Source organism: Furipterus horrens, unplaced genomic scaffold (assembly GCF_987537825.1).
Source record: "Furipterus horrens unplaced genomic scaffold, mFurHor1.1.pri manual_scaffold_6, whole genome shotgun sequence".
Taxonomy (NCBI): domain Eukaryota; kingdom Metazoa; phylum Chordata; class Mammalia; order Chiroptera; family Furipteridae; genus Furipterus; species Furipterus horrens.
In genome coordinates, this window is record NW_028327176.1 from 163,915,184 (window position 1) to 163,935,649 (window position 20,466).

General features: G+C 35.5%; 1 protein-coding gene across 4 annotated transcripts; it reads right to left on the reverse strand.

Moving 5' to 3' along the window:
- Window positions 1–163: 163 nt before the first annotated feature.
- ECHDC1 (ethylmalonyl-CoA decarboxylase 1) lies at window positions 164–19,239 on the reverse strand. 4 transcript variants are annotated; one of them, XM_090279823.1, is made up of 7 exons: window positions 18,968–19,239; window positions 18,238–18,300; window positions 14,555–14,776; window positions 11,553–11,695; window positions 4,615–4,667; window positions 3,028–3,108; window positions 164–751 (listed from the first exon to the last, which is right to left on the reverse strand). In XM_090279823.1, the coding sequence occupies exons 3-7, from the start codon at window positions 14,772–14,774 to the stop codon at window positions 343–345; spliced, it is 906 nt and encodes a 301-aa protein (XP_090135949.1). In that variant the 5' UTR covers window positions 14,775–14,776; window positions 18,238–18,300; window positions 18,968–19,239; the 3' UTR covers window positions 164–342. The 4 variants fall into 4 exon arrangements, with proteins under 4 accessions (XP_090135949.1, XP_090135948.1, XP_090135950.1 ...); XM_090279822.1 differs by having other exon boundaries at window positions 18,217–18,300; XM_090279824.1 differs by lacking the exon at window positions 18,238–18,300.
- Between the last annotated feature and the right edge of the window lie 1,227 nt (window positions 19,240–20,466).

Here is a 20,466-nt window from a genome sequence, read left to right on the forward strand (position 1 = left end):
GAGACTGCATTCACAGAACTTTTGTTAAAGTATAATTATTTATTAGTTATTAATCTCTTACTGTGGTTTATAATTAAACTTTATCATTGGTATGTAATTAAAAGAAAAAATAGCATACAGATAGTTCAGTACTATTCTCAATTTCAGGCATCCTCTGGGGGTCATGGAACCCAACCCCTGCAAGTCAGGGGGCACTGAGTGAGGATACTGAAACTATGCCAGTGAGTTCAGGTAGTCAAAAAATTACTAAAAACAAACCCAAATACTAGTGGTACCTTTCAAAGTAATTCTGACATATTTAATATCATTTAACTTTTCTCGTAGTATCATATTTTAAAACAACTATTTACAGAATCTTCCTTTCCTGGCAATAGCCTCCAAATTTGCGGGTCCACCCCAAAGTGTTCCTAAAAGATCTCTTTCGGTCTGTAATGCCTCCTGGAAACAAAGCTCTTTGCCTGAAGAAACAGCTTTTTTCAAAGCTCTAATGACTTCGGTTGGCCCTTTGATAAACTGCTTTAGCCACTCTTGTGCCTCTTCTAGACATTCAGTTTCATCTGAAGACTGCAAGACCTCATCGACCATTCCTAGGTTTAAAGCTTGTTTTGAATCCAGTTTGAGGGCCCCGCTTAGCACTTTGAGAGCTTGTCTACTGCCGATAATTCCAGCCAGCCGGGTAGTGCCGCCCCAGCTTGGTATTATACCCATTTCCTTGTGAACAAATCTGATCTCACTCTCTGTAGTCATTAATCTGTAAATCAGAAAAGAAAAAAAAATTAATTGTAACTATATATGCTTTAGTCATAAAGTACTAACCATTCATGATCTGATCTGAAATCTCCATAGGTCTTTATAGGTAGATATATTAAAAACTGAATGTTAAAAAAATATGGCAGAGTATAGAATTCAATTTATACACAGTATTTACAGCTTCCCTCTAAAAACAGTATCAACATTCTTGTTGTGCTTACTTTGCAAATAAGAATCTAGTCTTTATTTTTAAAAAGCCCGAAGTGTATCTCTCAAGTACGTGGTGGCCTAATGAGAAAACCTAGGTTAAGTGAAAATATGGGAGCAGGAACTGTTAGGTGCATACCATGGGGGGAGAATAAGTAAGTTAAGGTCAGTAGTCCTCAGGAAAGAAGATTGTTTTTTAACCAGCATCTATCCAGTCTCCCAGCAAATACTAAGCACTACCAATGCCAGTTTACATTCCTGTTAGAGAAAGACGCTGAATGAAACGATGTCTGTTGGTAAGTGCTATGAAAATAAAGTGGGGCAAGGGACTAGAGAAGGAGAGTGTGTGTGTTGGGTGTGTGCTGTTTTAGATGGAAAAAGCCTCTGAATATTTGAGCAACTACTTGAGTGAGGAAACAATGAAAAATTCTGGGGGGGCGAGTGTTCCAGGAAGAGGGATTGCAAGTGCAGAGGCCTGGAAGTAGAATTTCTTAGTATCTCTGAGGACCAGGCTACGGTACTTGGAATGGAGGAAACAGTAATGGCAGTGGAGACTGGAGAGGTAGGCTTATAAGCCTTAGATGGGAGTTCAGATTTTATTTTTTAATTGTAAAGCTATTTAGAGGCGGTTACTCAAGAGAGTAGTATCTGACTTATTTAAAATAGGGGTTACCCTGGTTGCTGTGTTAAGACTTTAGCATTCAAGAATATACCGGTTGTCTATGGAACTTCACGTCAATCCTCAGAACCATATGAGCTACAGTAATAGCCTCATTTTACAGAGAGAAAACAGAGGTAACTATATAAACACCTCCCTCAACATCTCACGTGCAGCTGTAGCAGAGCCAGAATTAAAACCCAGGTCAGTTAGCTTCATTATGTGTGTACTTCACCCCACAGTGCACACACAATGGCCAACTAGACCAGGGATACGATTAAGAAAGTTGAGAGCAACTTGGGTGAGGCTGACAGCAGTGATGTCCTTTAGTAGGAATTTATTTTCCCTGAATTTTGGGGTTTTTATGAATTGCTTGATTAATAAGCAAAGTGGAACAATAAAGAGGAGTTAACAAATATCAGTGAACACCGCAAAAGGCTTTCACAACTGCCAGTTAAAATATTTGTACTCTTAATAAACTGCATAAAGTTATACTGTTTAGGGAATGCTGCCTATGGGTTTTATTTAGACTCCATGCTTCAGTGATTTAACTGTGTTAAAACCTTAATTTAGACCATAGGTCATGTCCGAATTTTACTGGTTCTATCAGCATCAAGAACAACAAACTCCTAATTTTTGACCCTTTAATCAGGAGAAATATTCCTATAGAGTTTCTCACAAAAGCCTATTTATTAAACCACCGGGAGAGAGAACTTCCTCTTCACAGCTGTGAATTCCTACAAGGGTAGATCTTACTCAGTTATGAACAACTGCTTTTAGAGGTAAATATCCATGAAAAGAGTAATTTTCAATACATCATTTTTAATTGGAAGGAAGAAAGAACGAATCCCTACGAATCTGAAACTAGCTCCAAATTTGAAAAGGGGTACTGCCTTGATATAATAAACAGAAAACAATGTCGAAATGAAGAAAGTAGAATAGAAATTACAGAAACAATGCCAAATAGTCTAGATAAGAATATTGTTAACACTGAACACAATCCTATAAAATAGCTTTCCAAAGAATAAATTTAATGTATTGTAGTTCTAAATTACATCCTGGAATTAATGCAAACATTGGCTCAGAGCTATTCCTACAATACAGAAAAGGATTATGTCAGGAATAAATTCATTTAGTATCAATTGAACATAAAAGTTGGTTAAAACCCTAGATGCTGGGAGGGACTTTGCTAAAATGGATTTGATTTATTTAAAGTCATTTTATTTTAACTTTTTGAATGGATGGTAGAGTTATTATGCTCAACTGACTAAAACTATTCAAATGATGAACAAAAAAGACTTGCTAATTGATTTTTCTGTTTAAGATTATATAAAATATTTATATTCAGGCGAATAATATATCTGAACATGTTAACTGTACCTGTGTGAGGAATAACGCAATTTTCATCCTACCTGAAATCACATGCTGTAATAAATTCTGCTCCTCCACCCAATGCCCAACCTTGAACCAGTGCAACACTTATTAAAGGAAGTCTGTATATTGAAGGAAAAAGGAAAAATGTACATTAACATTTTTATTTCAATATTAATCTGCAAATATTATTTAAAAACTTAAGATGCAATAGAAACAAAATTATTGAACTATGTTTATAATAAGAAACAAACCTCAAAGGATAGCCAGTACATCATAAGGAGAAAAATAGTGTAATACTAAAGATATACTAATTCATACTAAATGCCATGTAAGTTTTTAAAATACCTCCCTGAATCATCATATGTTTTTAAACTGTAGTCAGCCTGTAACTTTATTTCAAATAAACGGGTGTCTTTGGATAATATACAGCTCCCAAAACTTCTTGACTACTTACTGGCAATCAGGAATAATTCAATGTGATATTGTCTTAGTCCATTTTTATTGATATTGGATTATATATGGGAAAGTTAAGGCTGTATCCAAAGGGAGGAAATTAGTACAGAAGACTGAGTTCCCAAACTGTGCTGTTACAAAGATTTCTGTCTTTTCACTATTCACTGAAATGATCCATAGACAATTCCTATGTAAAGGAATGGTTCTGTGGTCAAAAAAATTTCTTTACCTTTCCTGTATGCAAAGACCCACTTTGCAGTGCAGGACTGTGTTAGTATTAAAAGGTAAGTCTAAAATGTTTTGAAAGTATTGATTTTTTTTGTAAGTTCTAACTGAAATGCAAAGCTGTAGCTTTAAAGGAACTGCAGATTTCTTAACACATACTACTCCCAACTAAAAAATTATTTAAAAAACTCTAGATTTACCTAAGAAAAAGTCAAATGTAATAGGGGAATGGAGGTGAAAAGGTGCTAATACAATAAAAAAGTATTTTAGAATAGTAATATTATGATTCCATTATTCTTTCTAGACTCTCATATAAGAATAGAAGTACAGTGATGTCCAACTGGTAAATATAATAAATAAATAATTTCTTTAGTTTTTGTAAATTTTAAGTTGTTTCCAGTTGGAATACAGAAGTAAAAAGCTAATCAGACCTTTGTCATCTGTCATTGTTTGTTACCCCAAATGCACAGTGATAGGCCAAGAAGAATTCTCTCCTTTTTCTTCATTTAGGTACAAAGTGAATCCATCCTTCTCAGAAATCCATAGTTCTTTTTCTCTCTCCTCTAGACACAGAACACTTCACTGTACATTCTACTAATTCTGGTTAGTAGAATTATATGTGTCATCTTTTGATTGTCCTTTATTCTGCTCTAATATCAATAACTTACCTGTGTCTATAGCTACATACATATAGCAAGTAATACAAGCTCTGTAGGGAAACATGCTATGTTTTAAATTCTTTTTATCTCTCATGTCTCTTATTTTTTAAATACTTGTATATATTTCACCAACACTTAATTAAATGTTACCCTTGATGGCACAAATAAATAGCTATCATTAGAATAAATATAATTTGAAAATCAGTTCTTTTAACTGATACAACACATAGAATATTAAAGGGCTATTTTTGTTTTAGAAATCATATTTTAAAAAGAAAATTACATTACCTCATAAGTCTTGTTAAGGTGTTTTGCATGAACATAGATAAGGCTACTCCATCCTTTAAATAAAAATAAACAAACACAAAAGTATAATACAAATGTATTATATGAGAAATTAAAAATAATTTTTTTCAGGAGTTAGAAATAAAGCCAAAAATACACCTAACATTTTTTAATAAGGTTTTCATTTAAAACTCTTAGATGCTGTCTGAAATGCCAATGCTGTGGTTTTCGATGTTGATTTTCTAGGATTCCTTGAGCTCAACTTTGCATGAAGTATTAGCAAAGACTTAGATGTGTAAGTTAAATCAAATACCCCAGAAAAGTGCGGAGTTCTACTCAGGGTATTATGGAGGGAGGAGACATAAAGATACACCAAACTATTATCCAAAATGCTGATCCCCTAAGAATATAAACATATAAAATAATTTCTTAAAAGTAGTCCAAACTCATTGCATCTTTTATTTGCTCCTCTTCTTCAGGCTGGTATAATCTGATCTTCAGACATCTATCAAGACTCACCTCAAAGAATTTTAATAATCTTCAGCTTGTTAGATTAAATGGCTTTTCCTTTTCTCATCTTCCTCTGCCTCTCCATAACAAATGGTATTTTGCTTTGACCAGTTTCTTTGATATTCTGTTTTTAGTAACTGTCCACTCCTGATTTTCTCATTTCTTTTATTCTTTTCTAGTTTTCTTTTTGTCTCTTTTTATTCAGCTAAATCCTCTAAAATGCATGTATACCAAAAAAATCCAATCCACAATTCTCTTCCCTTTCTTTATCTACAGTTTCTTTGAAAATATGATCCATTCCCATTGCTTCAACTATTGTTTTCATGTAGAGTCCCAAAACCTACTAGAAATTTCACATTCTGCCAATACTTCATATTCAGCATGGCTAAACCAATTAGTAGTGAAAGAGCTGAGTTTGAATCCTAACATTACCACTTTATAGTAACATGAACTTGAGAAATGCATAACTATGAACTTCAGTTTCATCATCCATAAGGCAGGAAAAACCCATTTAAAAAATACCTGTTCTAGCCCTGGCTGCTGTGGCTCAGTGGATTGAGCATCGGCCTGCGAGCCAAGTGTCGCTGGTTTGATTCCCAGTCAGGGCACATTACTAGGTTGCATGCCAGGTCCCCAGTTGGGGGCATGAGTTAGAGGCAACCACACAGCGATATTTCTCTCCCCTTCTTTCTCCTTTCTCCTCTCTCTAAAAATAAATAAACAAACAAATAATTTTAAAAAAAATACCTGTTCTATTTGACTTAGAGGACTTGGAAAAATGATCACATAAATGTAAGCAAGTTATAAAGTTAATAGAAAAAGGTCTTCCTGTCAATAAGGTTCATAATATTGTTATTATCTTTGACTCTTCATTTCAGTTCTTCCACATCAATTAGTTACCAAGCATGTCCTCCAAATTCTTCCTTCGAAATATTTCCAATATAATCCCTTTTTATTTTAAATTTTCACTGTCATTACACTAGTTCAGATTTGTATTATTCATGCTCAGATTATTAAAATAGCCTTGCTTCCCAAATCGTCTCTGTATTTAACTTCTTTTTCTTCTGCAATTTATATTGTATCCTGCTGCCTGATATTTCATATCACCAACAAAATAGTCTAAATTCCTTGGGAAGGACTGATCCCAAACTATTTTACCAGCTTTAATGACTACCATACCGCTTATCCAAGCATCCTAACTTCAACCACAACAAACTACTTGTCATTCCTTTAACAGCCTACTCTTGTTCCTGTGTTTTTGTTCACAACATTCCCGTTATTCCAAAGAAAGAAAGAGCCTGTCCTTCCCTCTGCATATTTTAGGGAGCACACAGATAAAATATTTTCCATCAAGATTTTCTAAATCCCACAGTAATAGTTTTCTCCTTTGTGTTTCTGTGATATTTTTATTTCTGTAACTTAACTATAGGACTTATAGATTGTCTTGTATGCATTGTGTTTGGATTTTTTATTAGGCTCATCTATACGAGATAAGAGCTAGGGACTATTGTAAGTCGAATGTGGTCCCAGTTCCTATTCCTCAAAAATCTTACGAGATAAAGAAGCGCAACATATCAAGGTACAGTATAAGTATTTTTTTAAATGCTTAAACAAACTGAGAATTGTACCAAATAAGAAACAGTTAATTTCAATTGGTTGGGATAGTTGGGAAGGCTCCATAAAGTAGAAGGGGAGATGGCATTTACTTAGGTTTAAACAGTAAGTTCCTTGAGGTTGGCAAAATGCCTTCTTTATCTTCAGAGGCTGGTACAATGTTTGGCTACATACAGTATGTGCCTGATGAAATTAACTGAATCAGATGACGTTTAGATGGATAACTATGCTGACTTATAAAACAAATGTAGGCAACAAATTGTAAAAACCAGTATGGTACCAATTTCCTAAACAAAATTCTTCCTTAGAAAGGTCCATCTATATTATAAAGTGATAAGAAACTTAATACAAGCACAAAGAGCTAGAGGTTTAAAACTGGACTGATTATATTACATTAAAAACCTGTCCAATAGAGTCTATTAAAGCATCTCAAACGAATTTTAATAGGCCTATCTTCTCTTACTAGATTTCGAGTACTTAAAACTCTGATGGAAGGATTTAGAATTGGTAGAAATGAAAGTGAAGCAGGTATTATTAGCCTGTATACTGTTACAATTCTCATTCAGAAGTAAAAGTCACAGTAAAAATGTTTAAAAGCAGTATGAAATCATGGTTAACACCACACAGACTCTTAAGCCAAACTGTCAATAAGCAATAAATCCCTACTTGTAATAGAATAAATTGAAGGAAAGGAACCAATGAAAAGCTAGACTTGCTCTGATAAATGAAAGCTGGAAGCTGGGGAAAAAAAAAAAAAAGTTTACAGTAGAGTTGCTGCAGGAGGTGATATTTTCATCCTTTCTGGATGACAGACCCTGAGACCCAACCCTACTTTTCCAACTTCTCCCAGAATAGAAATGAGAAGCACAATACTCAGCTTCTAAGTGCCAGAGGAACTATATTAACATCCTATTTACCGTGAGCCACATTTATCGTACATGGAAAAATGCCCAACCTATAAAAGTATCTTATCCGAGAACCATAAATGAGCATCTTTTTTGCCCTAAGTGCTTGCAATGTGGACTTATTTATTTTCGCAAAAGACTTTGGAAGAGCTTAGAGAAAATTATAATAGCGTGTCTATAAATTAATAAGGCCAAAATGGGACTGTTCAATAGTAGAAACAAAAGCAACAAAATTAGACAAGAACTTTGAGGTCACTGTAGAAATTTATACAATGAGAAATAAGGAGCAATGGATTGGCAAAAAAGGAACAAGGTAGGTCAGGGGGCAAAGAAGGATATTTTCAAGCTAGATTAAGTGTATAAAGGTTTCTAAAATGTTAGACTTTTCCTTGAGGCATAATACCCATTCAATGCAAAGTAAGGTTTTTATCTCCCGTATCTTAAAGCTTATAATTGGATTTTGATTATTTTTGCCCTCTGAAATAAAGACTGACTACGGAACATCTGTGACAACAAATCCAAATCTTATTAATTGGGTTAATATTGAGTTGACCAGAAAAGTTTATTGGGTTTTTCCTGAAAGATGGCTCTAGTAGCACTTAGTTGTCTTTAACTTCATTCAAAACAATTTTATTAGATTGTATTGTGATAGTTGTCATATCAGCGTGCTTAAAAAAACACATCAAAATTGGTGAATTTTTGTGTAGCCATTTTAATACTGGAGCTGGAAGAAAATAAGCAACATTTTTGGTATATTACACTTTGTTATTTCAAGGAAGGTAAAAACACAACTGAAACGCAAAAAATGATTTGTGCAGTGAGTCTATCAGTCAAAAGTGGTTTGCGAAGTTTCATGCTCGAAATTTCTCACTGGACAATGCTCCAATGTCAGGTAGACTAGCTGAAGTTGATAACGATCAAGTCAAGACATTAATTGAGAACAATCAATGTTATACCACATGGGAGATAGCCAATATAGTCACAATATCCAAATCCATAAAATTATTGGTGGAAAATGAAAAAATATGCGTTTCTTTTTACAGGGAAAAAAATATGGACTTTTTGGCCAACCTAAGACTTATATTAAATTTTTCCCTATTTTATTCTTTTCTCTGTCCCATAACTTTTCAGGGCTAATGCTTGTGCTATGTTAATCCCTCTCTCTACCTAGACCTTCTCAACCAAGGATTTACTGACTAGAAGGGGCAGTTTAGCTCTTTTCCTACTCATTAAACAAAGGGTACCAAAATGAAACTAACTTCTTAAGAGACCCGCTACATTAAAAAAAGTGGGATGATAAACAGATATAATAAAATGTTGATGGTTGTTGATGCTGTAATGAGTATGTGAGGGTTTCACTGTATTAGTCTCTACTTTTGTTTATATTTGGTTATTTTCATTAATAAAATATTTTTAACTGAAAAAATACAGTGGCAAAAACATCAACATAATCATGGTTTTTAAAAATGCCATTTAATAATCACTTTCAAGTATCTTGTTGAAATTAGAAAGGAAAGTAATCCAATTACTAAAATCATCACATTCAAAAAGCAAATTCACCAAATAAGCAGATGCTACTCATGCATCTGCAACAACAAAAAGTATACTCTTGGCTGTGAGGAGCAGACACATTTATACATGCAGCTGCAACTCATACACCTGGATGAACCTCAAAGGTCCTCATGCTACTTTAAATTTCAGTGTGACACATAGTAATTTCTCAGACATATAGAAATATATATGAGAAACAGAAATACTTATCAGGAACTTTATATATACAATTTCTAGTGCTTGTTAATTTTAAAATCATTGTGAGACAATGTATCCCATACTTTATACATATTACTGTGCTTTTTAATACTATCCATAAGAGAAGTTTATTCAAATTGCTTATTTCTATGCTGCATGTTTCCTATACTATTAATTGGCAGATTTCATAAAAGTTCAAGAAAGGATCCATCTACCCAGGAAAACACTTTAAATAAAATAAGGCATTTTAAGTACTGAACCGGGTTCTAAGATACACATTAGAAAGTAAAATCGCAAGTCCAGATTTTCTGATGAGACTGGCAGGTGTGCAGAAGTACAAGCAACGGACAGCTCCAGTGCTCTCTTAGCATGGGGGCCACACCACGCGAGCAGTCAGCTCTTGATCAAAAGTCAATCTGACTCCACTGCAGGCATTCAAGAGAGCAGGTGACTTAGGGAAGGTCCATACTAGAAAGAATGAACTTTTAAAGTGATCCCTTATCTTAAGTGTATATAAAAAGTACAGATTTTCCTACAAAACTTAGATTATCAGCATGTTTCCACTTTTAGCTTTTAGGGGGAAAAAATCCTGGCCTCATGATCTGAAGAGATAGAAACAACCTTCTAACTAGAAGAAAACAAAATAGCCTTTCACCTTTTTGAGGATGTTGACCCACAATAATCAATGATCTCATTCTATCTTTACAGTGTCTTTTGTGAACAAAGTAAAATGCCTGGCAATAACAATCAGTCTGGAGATAACAAATCATAATCAAATAACTTGCAGGTCACACACTTAATTATTCATAGAGTTTGGGCCAGAATCCATACAATCAGTTTTCCAGCTTCATGTTCTAACCATTCAGACACATTACAAATTTAAGTCTAGTGGTGCTACAAATTATGAATCATTTCATGTTTATTAATATCAAGAGCTTTGAAATAAAAGTAGCTACATTTTTCAGACACTGTGCTAGAAGGCACTTTATATACACTATCTTGAATCCTCAAAATAGTTCTGTGAAATATATAATTCTTATTTATAGATTGGGAAAATAAGACTTGAAAAGATTAAGTGATTGCCCAATAACTTAGCCAGAAAGTGTTGAAACCAGGATTAAAACCCAAGTCTTATCAAAATTTCCAAGAGAGAACCCTTTTCTCACCTATTTATTCAAGCAGAGATTATATACTATATAGAGTGGTGTACGAGTTGTGGAATACCTCAAAGAAGCAACTCTTGGACCTACAGAACGTTATGCTAAGCGAAATAAGCCAGTCAGAGAAAGACAAATACTATATGATCTCACTCATATGTGGAATCTAATGAACAAAATAAACTGAGAAACAAAATAAAACCAGAGGCATGGACACATGAAACTGACTGACAGATCTCAGCGGGGAGGGGCGTTGGGGGGTACTGAAGGCAGGTGGTGGCGCTTGGGGAAGGAGGGAAAAGGAGGGGAAATGGGGGACATCTGTGTCAACAATTTTTTTATAATGAGCTATAAATATATAAATAAAATAATACAACTCCCCCTCTTATCTAAATACAGCCCACATCTATAATTAAATGACAACAAACACATTTTTCCCTTTTCATTATTATTTCTCCTTCTCCCCTCCCCTCCCCTCTCCTCTACTCTGTTCTCTCTAGGGTTTTTTGTTTGTTTGTTTGTTTGTTTGTTTTTTGAAGTAGGGGTTGTGGGTGGAAGCCTGAATTCAAGAAAAAGAAGTTCCTTGGAGGACTGATAATGAAAGATGATTAGGATTTTTGTTCTACAGGAATAATAATTAAAAGCTAATTTTTAAATAGTTAACACTTGTTGAAGCCTACTATATACCAAAGCTATAATAGATACTTTAGATTATACCTTGTGTAAAATTCCTTATCAGGAGATGCTAAGGGGATTCCACTTAAGAATTCAAATTCTTGCTGAATTTAATAACGTATAATACTTTGGTTATTGCTAATCTTCCTGTCCTTCCTTTTTTCCTCCAGTACTTCACACTATTGTAACCTAATCTTTAAGAAGTAAAACAAAAACTCTGATCCTTGAAAAGCTGTTAAAGAGTAGCTGTTATCATAAGTAAAATGTAAATATCTCAGCCATAGATGTCCATTAACTTGTAGAACCTAGTATACAATTCATATATACTTGCCTCTGGAGTTCCTAATGCTTTCACAGCATTCAGATCAGATCCTGAGCAGAAAGTATTTTTTGCCCCACGAACAATAAGACCTTTCCCTTCTGTCCAATTTTCCAATTCAATAACTTTTTCCAAAAGTTGTAGCATCATAACACCTGCCAGAGAGAGGAGGGGGAATCACAAACAGCTAAGATACTTGGAAAATAGAATTTAGACACCATAAGGTGTCAAACAAGATATTTAGGTCATGTATTTTACAAATATTTACTGAATGTCAAATATCTATTGTGTTGATACTATGAAGTACGGTACATACAAAAGAGGTATACATAACAATCCCTGCTTTAAAAGTTTACAACTTGTTAGCACTCTCTTTCTCTAAGAAATTACACAAATATATGGTTATGTAGAAAAATGAATATATTTCATATATGTACTAGGAATATGAACATTGGAATCAATACTATGAAATATGGTCTTGAGAAAAAATTATGCCTTTGTGTATAAATGAAATACAGGCCTGAATTCACAGCAGTACACAGCTTAGTCAACAAGCTCATAATGAGTTATGCCAACATCCCTAATTCAAATACACTATTGGCTAAGAATATAAGATCTTATGATATACTGGACGTATGGTAAACAAAACAAAGGTGACATTCTGACCCTAATCACATCAAAACTAGTATAACATGACATCAGTTCAGGACAGAGTAGTAAATATCTTGTTCCACGAGAAGCCCAAGGTATACAATGGAAGTGCTTGATAGAATGCCAATAAAATGCCTAGCAAACATTAATTCTATGATTTATAGATTGTTAGCTTGATATCATTCGAAAATTCTATTGGAGTTTCTTTATAGTAGATAAATTTAAAATGGAAATAGTAGAGACTGTCACATTTATGCTCATTTGTGGTAATCTTCCAAGTTCGAAAAGTTCATAATGTTCTCAGCATGATTACATTTACTCTTTCCTCTGCTTAAGAAGCCAATATAAAGATCATAACAGGGTTAAAACTGGTAAAATCTCTACCACAAGGTTCCAAAACTTATGATATATAGTCCATTAAACTATGTTTACTTCTTAGGAATATAAACTCCATGATGTCAAGAACTATTATTTTCTTTGCCATTTTTTGAAGTAAACAGGAGAGAAACAGTCCCACAATACATAATGACTAATGTGGCTATCCTTTCTAATTGCTAATGATGACCTTGTTGAAACAGCAAACCTACCCAAGGATGTCCTAGATGCTTTAGAAATATAGTTCTTGCTCTCAAAAGATCTATAGTCTAATAGTTTTTTCTTTTTACAGAAAAACACATTTAGCATGAGAATAAATCTATATAGGTAAATATGGACCTTCAATCATCCCTAATATTTAAGCTTCAAATAAACAATGCTGGCCTTGAGTATAAGACTTCTGTACCAGTAGTTAACCTTGAACTCAGCTTTCTGACTCTAAGATACTTGTTAAGAGTTGGAAGGGACCTTAAAGAGTACCTGGTTGGGTGATTTTCAGACAAAATCCTAACCCAGCAAAACACTATTATCCACATCCATGTATAATAGTTTGTTTGTATGTGTTTTAATTAGGCAACAAATTAACACGTTTCCATTAGAATAAAGTTTTATTCATGTTATTTGTAGCTATTCAGTAGTAAATTAAAACTATTAATCTAATTCTTTAGAGCAGTCTTACCTTTGTAATCTTATTTTTCCAAGGCTAATGTTAACTTCTAGGCTTTTATTCTCTGAACTAATTGAAGGTATGGAGCTGCACTATTCAATAAAGCAGCCACCACCACATGCAGTACACTAAAATGTAGCTAGTCCAAACTAAGATGTGCCGTAGGTGTAAAATACACACCAGATTTCAAAGACTTGGTATTTAAAAATAAAAAAACCTCTTAAATTTTTATATTAGTCACATGTTGAAATATTTTGAATCTACTTGGTTAAATAAAATATTAAAATTAGTTTTATGTTTGTTTTTACTTTTTAAAATATGTCTGCTATAAAATTTTAAGTTACATATGTGGCTCACAATTGTGTCTTGCATTACATTTCTATTGGTTAACACTACAGAGATAGACATCTCTGAATTCTGCTGAGTGGAAAGAAAAGTCATCTTTGATATAAAGATCTACCATAGATAATTTATAGTTTACAGTCTTCTGAATTATATTTATAGGTAGGATTACATATAGATACATGAAAATGTATTGATATTTTTGAGCCCATATTCCAAATGCTACTACAGAATATAATTTATCCCCATGAAGTACATAACTGACAAATAGAGATACTGCCAAAAGTACCTTGAAATACAAGGGCTGGGTATTCAGCAAAGTTACTCATTTGCTTTTGCGTAACATCAAAGTAGCATAATTTGAATTTGAGCTTTGGCAAAACATTACAAATTAACCATATATCCTGGACCTTCAGGTCTTTTAAATATAAAATTCTTCTATGCCAAGAGTGCTGCCTACCAGCTCTACCAGAGTTAGAGCTAAGTAGCAAAAAATAGGCAAGGGCAGTGTTTTCATTGATAACATTGGAATTACATGGTTAAAATCACAGTCTTCTTCAATTCACACATAAAAAATTTAAGCTAAACAGTTTTTGTTTCATTTATAGGTTTTTCTCTTTAGTTTTTAAAAATCTTTGAACACCCCTTTTCTTGTTTCCCAGTAACATTAGATGAAAACAAACAAATGAAGTTATTAAGCAGTTAACACATTTCTAAGGAAAAAAAATAATCAAGATTAATTTGACAATTTCCTTTCCATCAGCATCTGTATTCATGGATTTGTTTTTAAAGAAAAACATTAAAATTTCCACAACTGATAAAAAACGTTCCTGGTTCACATGACAGTTTTGTTTTGTTTTCATGTTCCAAAGAGTCGTGACTTTCAAAAATTAATGTCACCAGAGTAAGGATAAGAGTCATGTAATAGCAGGTTAGATTTAGTGTTACTCTTTAACAAGCAAACGAAAGCTCTGTATACCCGAGAAGGCATTCCTTTTACTTGGATTGTTCAGGGTAAGGATGCCAATGCCGCTATCTTCCTTCTGAAGGTCAATGGAGCCACCAGGAAACTCCTGCAGTTTTTTTTTTACTTCTTCCTCATGGAAGCCATGAGATGTATTATAAAGTGACAGTCCTGTTTGCTGTAGCAATTTTGTTCTTATAGACATAGATGATGTCTTCAAAAGACTTCTTGCCATTTCTGGAAAGGAGACATAAGTATATAGTTGTCTAGATGAACAAACACGTCTGTAACTTTTTGTTTTGTTTTGTTATTAGATTTTTTGTTTAATTGGAAGTACTTCCCAACTTCTAAAAGCACTCTTTGAAGAGATGGTCAGTATGGATTCCTTTCCTTATCCCCCTTACTCAAACCACATAATTCACAAAGTATATCATCTCAGGACTATATCATTGAGATGGTAACATAGTTACAGTGCATTTTCTAGGATCAAATACACTAGCAAGGTTTAGAAGAATGTTGCTGTTCTATAGTTAGCACCATCTCCTGCATCCAGGTAATCTTCCTCATGACAATAGTTACTTCTGCCATTCTGACATTTCCAAAATTTAAGAAGAAATTCAGTCCAAATGTCACTTAGAAACAGTCTCAATACAGAAATGTTACAAGAGAAATCCTATTTTCTAACAGAAATTTGATTCTTAGCAGTATCCTTACTTTATATAATGTTTTCACAGAACAGCTGGAAGGGGTTCTAAGGAAAATGAAAGGAGAGAGAGAGAGAGAGAGAGAGAGAAGATGGGTGGCTGTGGGGTGGGTCGTTTCTGTGTTCCCCAGGGTTCTGTCACTCTTCCCTCACTTTATGTATACATTCTAGGTAATCTCAACTCTGCCCACAGACTTTTTACCTTACATAAGCACTGCTGTTGACATAAAACATGCCTTCAGAAAAGTATACAGCTCAATGAACTTTCACAAGGTGAATATATTTAAGTAAATAGCACTCAGAAGGTTTGTTGTGCCACCTTTCAATCATTACTCCAAATAAGGATCACTCTCTTGACTTCTAATATCCAAAATTAGTTTGCCGGCTTTGAATTTTATATAAATTGAAGAATATAGTATATTCTTTGTTACTGATTTCAACTCTCTCTCTTGCCCACTCTTTCTCTCCCTCCCCCTCCCTCTCTACTATATGTCCAAGCTTGCTTTTTCCTGGAGTATGTTCTTGCATGTTTTGCCCCTAGAGATACATCAGATATACAAGAAACAACTCAATAGAAAATTAAAAGATCAAGAGGCCTTGATCTTTTCCACACTGACTATAACTTCAGTATAAAAGAAATGTGCCAAAGAAACCTGATAAGGACTTGGCTGGCTAATTAAAAAAAAAAAAAAATTGCCTTTGTTTTCCACAATACTCTGTTTTGGGGAAATAACAAGAATTAAATTAGGAGATACTGGAGTATGGTTTATAAAATCATTAGAATTTAAAATTATTATCGTGGGATAAAAGAATCAATAAACAACATAACTTCTCTCATTGTAACGAGTCTGTTCTGTCTTTATGCATTATCCCACCCTCCAAGCCAACAACACAAAGACAACCGGTACGGATGGCATCAGATCTATTTCTCCTTATCCTGAAATCATTACAAATTTAAATATTTATGTCACTAATATTTTTGCCTCATTAGACATCTCTGATATGCTGATTTTTCCAAGGAGACCTTATAAATATTTCATGAAGCCTTCTATTAATTCCAGATATTCTCATGCCCCCCCCCACATTCCTACCTCCCTTCTACTAACTCTCCCTCTTTCCTCTCTTCTCATATTCCCCTGTCTTTGCTACAAATACTGTAGTACCATAAAAATTCAAAGGCCCTGCTTAAGCCTACCAGGTTTGCTGACCTCTGTTTAAGGACCCAATTCTAGAAATTTAATACCAGCCAGTGTGTACACTTTCATCCCAATTCTAATTTCAGAGACAAAGACTTCAGTGCTGAAGAGATGACAAGGTGTTAACTATACTAACTACTATTAAGTTACCATAGTACCTGAAAGTACAAGTGAACAAACAAGAGTTGAGATTCAGGTTTTGTATAAGCATGTAGCTAACCAATCAGCAATCTGGCTTAGTTCTATAATTATAATACAACAAACAGATTCTAAGGCATTTACAATTTTATAAACTTTCTTCAGGACAAAGCAAATGTTTACAACTTGTCATGCAGGATGCTTTGCTGTCCTCCCTCAAGCAGATTCAGTTCAGCTGAATGAGGTCACAACCAAGTCACAGGAAAAGGGAAAGAGAAGGGATTCCCATGGACATCTGAGATCAAAGGTGGCACTCTCCATGTTTTTAAAGCTCTGCTAAGGTGATCAGAGTTGCCTTCACTGCACAGGGAATAACCTAGACATTCTCTTAAAACCCATTACATATTCTGAAATTTAGTAAACGAAAAAAATTAACACAAATGCATACTTAATAAGAAAACGATTAGCCTAAGGTAGGTAGTAAACAACAAAAAATCAAAAGTATTCTATTTCAGACAGTCAATATATGACCCTTTTTTAAAGTTTTGATTTGGTTGTAAGCTGTCATTATATACCTTCAAATTTCATTACATGCCACACACACCCGTCCCCTCACACAACCAAAATTAACTTCTTTCAGTTCCTCCAGTTCTTCAGGTGTTCTCTTCATTCCAAGCCTCTGTATATGTGATCTGTCACCTATTACACTTGTCTCTCTCTCAAAGTAACTCCAGATCATGAGTATTAATACTCTAAACTATGTTAAATACTCTGTTATTGTCTCTTCTCACTTATAATTTTATTAACCCTCACTCACACTTTTCTGTGTTTACTTCCTTAACCAAATCTTCCCCCTAGATTTAACTGCAGGAAGCCATCTGCAGTGCCTAGAGCAGTGCTTGACAAATATCTACCAATAATACATTGGTATACAAGGCTTAAGAATCCATAATATCACAGGAGGCTTACTCTCTCTCCACTAACTCACTACTCACCCTCTGCAGACTCCATGCCTCTTCGCAAGCTGGTTTCTCTTAGTGGAATAATGATCACTGCCTTTGCTACACCTGATCTTTATACACTCGTCTTTCAAGTCAGGACAGTAACATTGCAAGAAAAGATCAGCTATTTGAGATGATTATTACATTCCTCCCTCCCTGGGTAGATTTCACAATTTCTATCTTTCCCCTAAGGCTTATCTCTTCCAAGAGGCACAAGTCTTCACAGAAGGGGGTCCTCTAGCACTTAAGAGTATTAGTTGGTAAACAGGAGGCTCTCAGATGTGGAAGTGAGGGAAAAAGGGGGGTGGGAGCGGGTAGATGTAGATTTTCTCTCAAGGTCCTTATCAGTCTTTTCAACGTGTAAGTGATCTGTGGTTTTGAACTCCTACAGCAGTAACCTTGTATGTGTGTGGCAATAAAGGATTACTGAAGCTCAAAAAATTTCTAGAACACATTTTAAAAACGAGATGGACAGCTTTTTTTGTTGTTAGAAAATTAACTGCACAAAACAAACAACACAGGTTTTAGTTTAGCAAGATAATTTAATACATAGGTAGCGATAAAGACAACTACAGAGGTCCTTGGGAACATTACTTGCCCAGGACCGCACATCAGCAAACCAACAGAAAACTCTGCCACCTTATAAATGCTCCCTTTTACCAGAAACGCAGTATACCGAGTCAGCCAAATCTCCAAGCCAAGCCAACTCTGGGCCTTCTCAATCTGTAGCAGTGATTGAAACAAACATAATATACTTATCAGGCGGTCATTATAGAATGGACTGTACTAACAAACGCACCTAAGATTCACCTATTAGAAGTTTCCTTGTAAGTATTTTCCCCGATATCAGCAGTGAAACTGCGGATACAGCGATGAAACTACAGGATGACGCACGCAAGAGAGAACACTGAAACCACCCCAGACCAGAGCTGAGACACTGCACATCGCCAGGAATTCCTTAGTTCTGCTCTTCCCACAGCTCCCCGATATAAACTAGCCATCTTCCCGGTGCCGGAAAACCACTTTGCTTTAAATCAGCACCTGCCTCTTGAGTACTGGCCTTTGGTTACAAACATACCCAAGGGTGACCATATGGCCCCAAGCAATCTGATATTTCCCGTCTCTTACTTTTTCCTTATTCTTTGTCCTATAAAAGCTTTGGGCCTTTGGTCCCATTTTGCAATTCTTGGAAAGGAGACTGTACGCTTCATGATAGTCTGAAAAGCAATACAGTTGTTTGCATCAGCTAAATTGTTTTCTTTAGCCATTTAACACTACCTCGCCCACGGCCTTGAAAGTGTTCCTAATTTAAATTAGTGCGTTGAAATAATGCCTCCTCGTTCAACTATTTCTCCGTTCTCAAGAAAGTTTTTCCCACCCGCCTCCTCACCGGGCCAAGTCCGGCTGCCGCGCTGGGCACCGCGTCCCCACGCCCAGCAGAGGGCAGTGGGCGGCGCGGCGGCTTCGCGGGGACGCTGGGCCCTGGCACGTCCCGGTTAGAACTGGAATGGAGAAACGCTAAAGTCCACTACACAGCGACATGCTGTGGCTCTCTCCTAGACGACACTTAAAATACAGACTGCGGCCAAAGTCCTAGAGGTCGCTGGGCGCCGGCTTTCCCTTCCGCTCCCTCTCGCCCGTCTTCCGCTTCCACGCGCACCCCTCTTCCGCTTCTTCGCGCCCCGCTTCCGCCCTGCCGCACCCACCCTGCATCACCCCCGCCCGCCGCAGCCGCAGCCGCAGCCGCAGCCGCAGCAGCCAGTGCGTCTGTGGTGTCCTTTGTGTCCGGGCAAGCCTGCCACGGGCGTCTCCTATCGTACGTGCTTCGTGTTTTGGTTCTACAACAGAGGGTTACGGCTGGTGCCCGGAAGCTGCCAAACCCCGTTTATTTTCAGACTCCAATATTAACTTCGGAAATATGGAAGTGATAAGGGAAGGGACTGACGTTCATAGCCACTGGGAAGATCCTCAGTATTTCTTGATATCAAGAACCAAGGCAGATGACATCAAGGGCACACAGAAAATTTGCATAGAAATTACTGTGCCCTGAGTGAAAAACAGAAGAGGCCGTGCAGACGGGGTTGCGTGAATGTCGGCAGTGATCTCTGGATTTCTCTCTCAGCGATTAGATTGCCCGCCTTTGCACGATTAAACCTCTCAGAATGTTGCCACAACATTAGGGCAAGGAGGAACAACCCTTAAAATTTAAGAATGTAATTCCCACCGTCCATGCAGAACTGGGGCACCAGATAGAAGTGAAACTAATTGAAAGAAAAAAAAAAATTTCTTGCACACTTGTATTTGTAGCTTGAAATTTGTAGCTGCTGTGTGTGCTTTTTGTTTGTGTGTGTTTTAAATTGTAATATAAACCACTTCATGTATTTTTATTTTCCTTAATGCTTTAGAACTTATACATTCTGATTTTAATTCTACGGTTGCTTAAATTTCCCAAGAATCTCTTATCAAAATATAATGTTTCTACCAATACAAAGTATAAAATTTGTGTTTATTCATTCCTTTGTAAAATAATTTAGCATTTTTACTTTTCTTTAATCTTCCTTTTTCTGTTTTAATTCTGTAATCTGGTATTTGAGACCACCTTTCAGACTTACATTATAAAATTTTATTTTGTACATTATCATTTATTTCAGCAATTTCCCAAAGTTGCATTTCATTTTTTAGACCATATTTAAGTGACTATATGTAATCCTATATTTAAAATGGTCATTTGTTTTATAGCCTACTTCAACCTTTCATTTTAATTCATCTTTTACTTGGTTACTAAGGGGCTTAAAATTATTTTTTGTGCCCTGACTGGTGTGGCCTAGTGGGTTGGGCAGCATCTTGCACCTGAAAGGATGTTGCTCATGGGCACGTGCCTGGGTTGTA